This window comes from Panthera leo, chromosome B4 (assembly GCF_018350215.1).
Source record: "Panthera leo isolate Ple1 chromosome B4, P.leo_Ple1_pat1.1, whole genome shotgun sequence".
Taxonomy (NCBI): domain Eukaryota; kingdom Metazoa; phylum Chordata; class Mammalia; order Carnivora; family Felidae; genus Panthera; species Panthera leo.
In genome coordinates, this window is record NC_056685.1 from 42,401,366 (window position 1) to 42,411,334 (window position 9,969).

At 43.2% G+C, this 9,969-nt stretch overlaps 1 protein-coding gene across 1 annotated transcript; it reads right to left on the minus strand.

Annotated features, from left to right (window-relative positions):
- Positions 1–1,259: 1,259 nt before the first annotated feature.
- On the minus strand, positions 1,260–5,341 carry DPPA3 (developmental pluripotency associated 3). Its single transcript, XM_042948410.1, has 3 exons — positions 5,133–5,341; positions 2,623–2,885; positions 1,260–1,722 (listed from the first exon to the last, which is right to left on the minus strand). The coding sequence occupies exons 1-3, from the start codon at positions 5,215–5,217 to the stop codon at positions 1,615–1,617; spliced, it is 456 nt and encodes a 151-aa protein (XP_042804344.1). The 5' UTR covers positions 5,218–5,341; the 3' UTR covers positions 1,260–1,614.
- Positions 5,342–9,969: the final 4,628 nt, after the last annotated feature.

Below are 9,969 nucleotides of genomic sequence, written 5' to 3' on the forward strand. Positions count from 1 at the left end.
AAGCAGTGTTAATCAAATCACGTAGAAATGACAATGAAAAAGTTGAGAGGAAGAAGGGATACCAGGAGAGGAGATAGAATTGACCCGTATGTAGTTGAGATTGTAAAGCTATTCAAACCTGGGGGCACCTGGGTGGCTCAGTTGGTTGAGCATCCGACTTTGGCTCAGGTCACGATCTAGAGGTCTGTGGGTTCAAGCCCCGCGTCAGGTTCTGTGCTGACAGCTCAGACCCCGGAACCATCTTCAGATTCCCTGTCTCCACCTCTCTCTGCCCCTCCCATGCTCATACTCTGTCTCTCAATAATAAAACGTTAAAAAAAAAAAGTACTAAAACATGCTTAATTTTATTACAAGTTTGATAGAACTTCAAGACAGCCCCGCACTTATTCATGTTGGTAGGCTATGATAGTTTGACTAGTTCTTAGAATAATTTCTGAAGACCTAATTTGGCAGTGAGATGTTAATATTTAATATCCCTCTCTTATCACTGTTGAACTTGCCATGTTACAACCAATCCTCCCAAGTTTATGCTTTGTTTCTGCCTCCACTCCATACTGAAGACGAGATTATTGTTCCTTACCTGTGTACTTATCAGCATGGCATAGATTTCTTCACCCCAGGTCTCTAGTAGCTTCGCTTAGGTACCTAATTCATTTCAGTGAACAAAGCATTTGGAACACATGCTCCACACTTCCCTTCCAGCTCCCTCCCATTTCTTTGAGATCTCTTCCAGAAGTTGGATGTGCAAGTATGTGTCCTTGCTTCCTAACCTCACCCAAATGTGTAAAGTTCCTTCCCAAGACAGTATCACACATTAGAATGCCAAGTGTGGAACATTCTAGGAATGTCATCGTTCACTGAACACACAGCAGGCAAAAACACATTAAAAAAAAACAAGACTCTTTGAAACGTATTCAAATAAGCCTCAATTTTAATAAGATCCTCTACATACACATTTGCTACTGAAAATTGAACTACCACAAAAAACTTTTATTACAACTCTAATTTTTGAAAACCAGAAAACCTAGCCTATGCACCCTGCCATAATTATAATTATGCTCTCCAGCCAAACCACCCAATATTCTCTATGTATTCCTCCCTGCACAAGTTACGTGGCTTCCAATTTGATGTTAGGGGTTTTTTTTTTAATGTTTTTATTCGAGAGCATGAGTGGGGGAAGGGCAGAGAGAAATACACACACACACACACACACACACACAGAATCTGAAGCAGGCTCCAGCCTCCCAGCTGCCAGCACAGAACCCTACTCTACACAGCTCTAGTCGGATGCTTAACCCAACTGAGCCACCCAGGAGCCCCATGTTAGGTTAACTGATCTTCATGACTTCAGGTTTCTCAAACACCCAGGCTACACTCAAAACCCACTAGTGCTTCCTTGGGTCATATCAAAAAGTGGAACTAAAGTATATTGAGGTCACTCAAATGCAAAACACCGGATTCCTCACAAATTATTGTTATCAAGGTAGAAAAGACAGAGCTAATATAGATTATCAAAATATTATACTTTGTCTATAATAGAGCAGCCTTCCCAAGGTGCTACATAATGATTCTAAAATTACTAGCAAGGAAAACACCATATAATAAGGTTTATGTTTACATAGACTCCATGTCATAATTATTCTCCATGCTGGTATCCTCGGGAGGTCTATGATACAGGCAATAATGACATCTACATCTAAATCTTTCTACTCTGGATTCATCCTGGGAAAAAAAAAAGAGAGATGAATTGCATTAATTTAAATAAAATGGATTAATTGCACCACTAATTGAACTGTAACAACCCTCAAATCTAGAACTGGTTATTAGAATAGCCTTTGAAATACACTTGTGGGGCAAAGAGGAGGCAAGATTGAAACGTATGGGTACTAAAGAATGCCAGATTGCAGATCATTTTGTAACGGTAATATCTGAGCATCAAAAATATATTCTAAGGTCATTCTCTGAATGCCTTAAATGTTAAGTCCTCCTAGATTCTGTACTCATGTTATTGCCCTCTTACTACAGAGTACATTGTACATCTACCATAAGATAAAAGTTGGAGAATCTTAGTTTTTAAAAATATTTTTGAGGGGCACCTGGGTGGCTCAGTTGGTTGAGCAGCCAACTTTGGCTCAGGTCATGATCTCGCGGTCCGTGAGTTCGAGCCCCACGTCGGGCTCTGTGCTGACAACTCAGAGCCTGAAGCCTGTTTCGGATTCTGTGTCTCCCTCTCTCTGACCCTCCCCCGTTCATGCTGTCTCTCTCTCTGTCTCAAAAATAAATAAACATTAAAAAAAATAAAAAATAAAAAAATAAAAAATATTTTTGAGAGAGCGAGTGGCTGAGGGGCAGAGAGAGAGGCAGAATCCCAAGCAGGCTCTAGGCTGGTCAGCATAGAGCCCAATGTGGGGCTCGAACTCAGGACCCGAGCCAAAATCAAGAGTCAAGATGCTTAACCCACTGAGCCACCCAGGTGATCTAAAAGTTAAAGAATCTTAAAAACACAAGTGTTATTCACATCCTGCACTCATGAGTGACCGCTGCTCATCATTCTTAACATCCTAATTGACATTGGGTGCCCAGAGTTAGGCAGTGCTGTCGGCCCAGATCACATGAACCTACCGTGGAACGCTGGTTGAAGTAGCGATGATTTTTAATAAACCACATCAGCCTTTCCATCCTTTCTTTCCGAGCAGTTAACAAAGTCCTTACTCCACCCCTCCTCCTGTTGCTGAGTATTCGGTCCACAAGTCCCTGTGGTTTCGTCTCTGTGTCCTGCTGTTGGGGTGGATATTCTGGTAGAGGGGAAGGAAGTTTGATACTAGGGTCGAGAGTCAATTGACTAAGGTTCTTTATTAATACTTCGGAGATGGTTTGAGAGGCAGCTGAAAGACAAAAGAAAGTTAAGATCCATTAGGGTGAATTGCAATATCCAGAAGTCACTTGTCTCTTGCTCAAAGTAGGTGTGCCTGTTAAAACAGGTTAACAATAAACATTGGGAGGTTCTTCAGGGTTAAGATCACACATAGACATTACCTACTGTGCTAGGTTAACACACTTCAAATGGTGAGAGCATACATTTGAAAATGTGCTTAAGAAACCACTGTGATAGGGGTGCCTGGGCGGCTCAGTCAGTTAAGCGTCCGACTTCGGCTCAGGTCATGATCTCTCGGTCCGTGAGTTCGAGCCCCGCGTCGGGCTCTGTGCTGACAGCTCGGAGCCTGGAGCCTGCTTCTGTTTCTGTGTCTCCCTCATTCTCTGCCCCTCCCCATTCATGCTCTGTGTCTCTCTGCCTTTCAAAAATGAATAAATGTTAAACAAACAAACAAAAATGAAAAAGAATCCACTGTGATAGAGGGCACCTGGGTAGCTCAGTAAGTTAAGCATCTGATTCCAAGAGTTGGTTGCGGCTCAGGTCGTGATCTCAAGTTCCGTGGAGTTTGAGCCCTACATTGGGTTCTGTGCTAACAGTGGGGAGCCTGCTTGGGATTCTTGCTCTCCTTCTCTGCCCCTCCCCTGCTCCCTCTGCCTCTTGAAATAAATCAACTTTAAAAAGCTAAAAAATAAATAAATAAGAACCCACTATAATGGAAAAGGGTTCATTCTCAGAATTTCCCCCTCTTCCTCTTATCGGCAGTTCTGAGGTTAGATTTTTTCCCCCAGTGTCAAAAGATACCTTATGTATTAGGATTCCAAATATGGGACAGAAATCAGGTATTGGCAGTTCTCCCATTTTCATGTGTGTGAATTTTTAATAGCGGGGTGGGGAGGGGAAGCAAAGCATTAATGCAAGTCAAAATTAGTAAACAAGTTTCAGCAGTTCACCTTGATAATTATAAAAAAACCTCTTAAATTTTCCTAGAGGAGGGTGGGTAGGAGAAAACACTCGCCCAGTGAAATAGACAAAGTAACCCGAAATGTAACAGTCTGTCTCCTTAAGCAGAACTAGAAGTCAACTGGCTGTTCCCCCCTTCACTCCTACCCAGCCTTTTCGTGGTGTTAATTCTCTCCACTCAAACTCATTTGTTTTGGGAAGTCTGCCACTCACTTGCCTCTTTCCGAACCATGATGCATACCCCAGACGCACTCCCATGTCATAGAAGGCAGTTAACCTTAATCTTTCCTGTGTGAAAGCATTAAATATAAAAGTCAGTTTCCATCTGACTTCTAGGGACTTGTGCACATGTAAACAAAGACCCCTAGCTGCAGAACTGTCAGGTCTATGGCAGATTTGGGAAAACCAAAGATCCGATCGAATAGACCTTACAAATGTCTTCATTAATTTCACCCCTTGTCTATGTCCACTCAGGCTCTTCCCTCAAAGACGCAGGGTGGGGTGGCGGTGTGGACTGGTGAGGGGGCGGGCAGGAGAGTGGTGCCTGGCAGCGGATACTGATGGTAGCAGGATATAAAATGTCAGGCTTCCCTTCCAGCTGGGGCCCACCTACCACCATCAGCCTACGCCACCCAGCCCCACCATTAGGGTAATAAGGTTTCAAATCCCAAGGGTCTGGTTCTCCAAGGCCAAGCCTGGGATTGGGTGGAGCTCCAAGAGCTTCTCTGGTAGAAGAACCCAGGAAGGAGAGGGCCTAATTAGCACTATCCCTGGAGCAGCGTTCCCAAGAAAGCCCTCCAGAATGCATCCTACTGATTTACATTACACTCACTGGCTTTTATCGATGGGCCCCCTCCTTCAATTTCCTCCGCAAAGCCATTTCCCTGTTTATTAACATTCCTAAAGGGGAAATTTAGCTGGAAAACCAATTCAGAAAAGGTTGGGGAGATTAAAAAAGCCCATAGGTTACCTTGGGAGTTTAGGCTTCTAATGTTTGGGGTTTTTTTTTCTTTCTTTCCTTTTTACCATTCCTGACACGTATTGCGGATAGGCAGACATTTTCAGGCACGGCCTAGGAGTATTCTGGATTGCTTTTCCCCAGAAACTGGGCAGAAAGGATTGAAGTATTCCTGAGCCCAGTAAGCAAGCAATGCAGTCCTCGACACCCCTTCCCCAGCTTCCAGCTCTTCCCGTTTCTTCACCAGAGGGACCTACATACACAACGTGGCCCTCCCGCAGGGAAGTGGTTTACTTCTCTGCATTCCTGTGTGTTCCCAAAAGGCACTATCTGGCTTACCTGAGCCTCCCTGGGAATTTTCTTCACTGGCCATCTGAGAAGGTTCCGGGCCACAGGATGGGTAAAGCTTCGTTGGCGAATCCATCGAAAGCCAAGTCTCAGTCCTTCTAGACCTTTGGATTCCAGTGGAAAGCAATGGGCTCAACTAGCTGCCAAGTAGCCTGGAAAGAACGAGATAGCCCAGAAAGGGCGAGAAAAACCGAGGCTCCAACAAACCGTGGCGAGAGAAAAAGAACAAACCTCAAAGTTTCGATCTGGTTTCCTCTTAAAACTACAGATAAGCCAATCAGCGAGCCTATTTTAATGTAAATGCTAATGGTTAAAGGGTAAGGTGAGTGGGCGTCATCCTATTAGTGGAATAAGAGGACAATTCTTCATCTGCTCTGCATTAAAACAATCATACTCTGTCATGTAGGCTGGGAATTTTTACAAGAACCTCGGGTTGTGTCTCCCTAAGGTTGCCTTAAAAATCTTTTTTTGTTTGTTTGTTTTTTCCAAACTACTTCGGGAGATGGCTCCTGGTTTGTGAACTGGGCTTTAAGGTATTCTCGTGCAGAGAGGTGAAGGGTGGTTTTCCTCCCAACTGCTGATTAATTCCCAATTAAACTGACTGAGGAAGTTTCCTTAAAGTTTTCCTTGCCTCGCATCTTAAACCTGGGGTTGCTAGTAAGGGAAAGTAGAGGAGAAATAAAGTGTCTGTTATAAACACTTTACTAGCTTGGTATTTTATGGATGTGTATCTTGGATCGCTTTTTTTTTTTGTTTATTTTTGAGAGAGGTAGAGAGAGAGAGCCTGAGCACGCCAGCAGGGGAGGGGCGGGGGGGGGGTAGCGGATCCAAGAGAACTCTGCACTGACAAAGGCAAGCCTGAATTGGGGCTCGAACTCACGAACAGTCAGATCGTGACCTGAGCCAAAGTCAGACACTCAACCTACTGAGCCACCCAGGGGTCCCTGCAATTTTACTTTGTTTTATAGACTATTAGTTGAATCGCAGTTAACATTTGTGAGCAGCTGAAATTAACTAAATTTATAAATCCCCTTCCTGCCTCCCCCCATTTGTGCTGAACTCTGGCCAAGAGCACCAATATTAACTGCTGATTTTCTGCTGGAGGTGGGAGAACGAGTCCCCAGCTGTCCCACCCTCTCCCCCCCCTCAATGTGCAGCTTCCCCCACTCCCCTTTTAGCTGCAAATCATGAGAAAATACTCAAAAGCAATCTTGCTTATTTTTAGTAAAAAAGCAAGTCGAGGTTCTGATCAAGAAATATTTGTATAGGAGATGACGAACAGCCCTAAGTACATGTTAGGTCACAATACTTTATTCAAGTGTTTCTGGAAAAGTGCAGCCTCCAGATAGCCAGCATCAACAGCGCCTGGTAACTTGTTAGATATGATTAGAAAGCACCGAGCTCCAACCCACATCTACTGAATCAAAAACCACAGCCCAGCCATCATCGATGTAGTGATTCTGAGGTGTGCTAACGTTTAAGAAGCTCTGCTTAATGGCATTCTTGACTCTCCACGCCTGTTGTTCTCGGCTGTTTCCTCCCTTGCCCTGGATACTGGTCCCATGGCAGTCTCTCAAAATTCCGTTGGGAGAGGTGAGGGCGAAAACCAGATTACAGGAGATATAAGATTAAGAAGACAGTGAAAAAGGCCGGTATAGACTCCCAAGAAATCCAGGTTTAGGACAAAGGGGAGAGAGCCTTGGCTGCAAGAAGGTGCAGGATATGAATGGTGGAGGTTCAGTTTGCTTCAACATGACAGAAGCTGAGATAAAAGCAAAGGAAAGTAAAAATACGGAGAGACGGGATAGTTGGGGAAACACCCTCCCAAAATATGCTTTAAACAATCAGATTTTTTTTTTAAAAAAAGTCTTATTTATTTATGAGAGAGAGAGAGAGAGAAGGCACGAGCCTGAGAAGGGGAGAGACAGTGAGAGAAGAAGAGAGAGAATCCCAAGTAGACTCTCACTGTTAGTGCAGAGCCCATTATGGGGCTTGAACTCACAAACCCTGAGATCATGACCTGAGCCAAAACCAAGAGTCAGATGCTTAACCAACTGAGCCACCCAGGTGCCCCGAGATTAAAAAAATCTTTCAGGGGGCACCTGGGTGGCTAAGTTGGTTAAACGACTGAGTTCAGCTCAGGTCATGATCTCATGGCTCACGAGTTCGAGTCCCATGTCAGGCTCTGTGCTGACAGCTCAGAGCCTGGAGCCTGCTTTGGATTCTGTGTCTCCCTCTCTCTGCCCTTCCCTTGCTCACTCTCTGCCTCTCTCTCAAAAATAAATAAACATTAAAAAAAAATCTTTCAAAATTATGACACATTTCTATTTAACATGTTTTTTTTTTCTTTATAGTATGAAAGATGAGGTAAAAAGCCAAACAGACTAAAGCAACTTGGAGAATAAAAAAAGACTGTAAAAGCATACATCAAGGAAACTATCCCTAATTTCTCCAGAGATAAGAAATCATATAACAGGGGCACCTGGCTGGCTTAGAAGAGTATGTAGCTCTTGATCACAGGGTCGTGAGGTCAAGCCCCACACTGGCTGTAGAGATTACTTAAAAATAATTAAAAAAAAAATCATATAACATATAATGCTATATAACATATAAACAGGATGCTCTTTTTAAAGAAGGAAAACAGCGAAAATAGAATACCTGGAAATGAGAAATTTGATGTTAGAAACTAAAAAAAAAACATGGTTTGAAGAAGAAATCAAAGATATTCCCTCAATAATTAAAGCAGAACCACAAACAGATGTAAAATAGGAGAGGAGATATAAGAAAATGAAAATTTAAGATCAGGAAATATAATGGCTTCAGATTCTTCAACAACAACACCGAAGGCTAGAGGATAGTGGAGAAATCCCTTCCAAATTCTGAAGGAAAATGCTTTCCAACCTAGAATTCTGCATTAGTCAAACGACTGAGCCAGTGTGGAACATCCTCAAACATTCAGTTTCTCAAAAAATGTCACCACTGGCATAGTTTCTTTAGTCTTGTGGCAAATTAACTTGATATGAGAACACTACCAGGTAAGTATTCCTAAGGTCATGAAACAGGCTCACAGACCATACTAAAAAGCTCATTAAAATTTTTTTTTAATTAAAAATCAAAACACTCCTATCTTGCCAGTTTTTTAAGTCAATTTAACGAGCACAGCAAAAAGCAAAGCAAAAGGAAGGGGGCAGACAGAACGTTAAAAACAAGACGATAGGCCCAAAATGGAGTCGCTCATGCTAAGCTCCATGTCACCAAATTGAAATTGAATTGAATTACAATGTTGGCTCTCCCAGCATGCAATTTGAAACCAGTTAATCAGAATCTCCACATCAATACTAGTTAGGTAATCTGTGCAACTAATAGACCCCTGCCATGCCCTAAAGGAAAGTACCCTTGCAATAACCACTCTGCTTTCTTGCCTAGAACAACTTCCTTAATCCTGCTCCTTTCTGCCTATAAACTCTCTTTTCTTGTGTAGCTCTTTAGAATTTTTTTCTATTTGCTATACTGGATGCTGCCCAATTCATGAATCATTGAACAAAGCCAATAAGATCTTTAAAATTTACTCCCCTGAATTTTGTTTTTTAGAAATAGGATACAATCTAGATGAATGGATCTTAATTCTGAAGTTATGGGATATGCAGTTGATAGGGTTCATACACGCTCCCCTAAAATATGACATCTTGGGGCTCCTGGGTGGCCCAGCTGGTTAAGCCACCTATGTGAGTTTGGGAGTTAGAGCCCCACATTGGGCTCTGCGCTGGCAGTTCAGAGCCTGCTTGGAATTGTCTCTCCCCCACTCTTCTGCCCCTCCCCTGCTCATGCACTGTCTCTCTCTCTCTCTCTCTCAAAATAAATAAATAAACTTTAGGGGTGCCTGAGTGGCTCAATCGGTGTAACCATCTGACTTCGGCTCAGGTCATGATCTCGTGGTTCCTGAGTTTGAAGCCCCAAACTCCCCCTTCCCCCCCGTGCTTACAGCTCGGATCCTGGAGCCTCCTTCAGATTCTGTGTCTCCCTCTCTCTCTGCCCCTTCCCTGCTCATGCTCTGTCTCTCTCTCTCAAAAATGAATAAACTTTAAAAAAATAAAATAAATAAACTTAAAAAAAATGAACACATAAAATATGACGTCTTGGCATATTGACTATTTCACGCTGAGAGGTGCTCTTCCCATACCTGGAAGGGAACGTCTTCATCGCCTGCTAAATTTCCCCCCCATACTCCTTAACCTACGATATCCTTCCACGACCGTCTCCTCTTCCTCAAACCTACCATAAAAACGCTCAGGTTTAACTCTTCGTTCAGGTCTTTATTTCCTCCTGGAGGCTCCTGTAAGGAAAACTTGCGATGAGTAAATGTGTGTGCTTTTCTCCTGCTAATCTGCCTTGGTCAGTTTAATTTTGAGACCCAGCCAGGGACCTTCACGGGGTCAAGGAAAGCTGCTTCGTTCCCCACACCGAGTTTATATGTTTGTCTCTCTACCGCTCCTCCTTCCGCTTTGACGGGGTGGTCATGAGAACGAGAGTTGAGGTTTGAGGAAAGTGCGGAAGGAGCAGGTGCTAGGTACCAGTACACTGATTCCACCAGTGAAATAGGCCTGGCCATAGCTATAGCTTGCCGAGTAGCCTGGTGAGCTATCATGAATTTTATTTGCATTTTAAAGGCAGACCGCAAGGGGATAAAAGTGGGTGCCACTAACCGGTGGCTGATTTAGGGATCAGGCAGTTGCCAGTCCGCAGGTGATATGATCATAGCTTGTTCTTTCCCTACTTTTCTTTCTGCAAGTAATAACTGTTTTTTTAAAACTTATTGGTTGCTATTTGA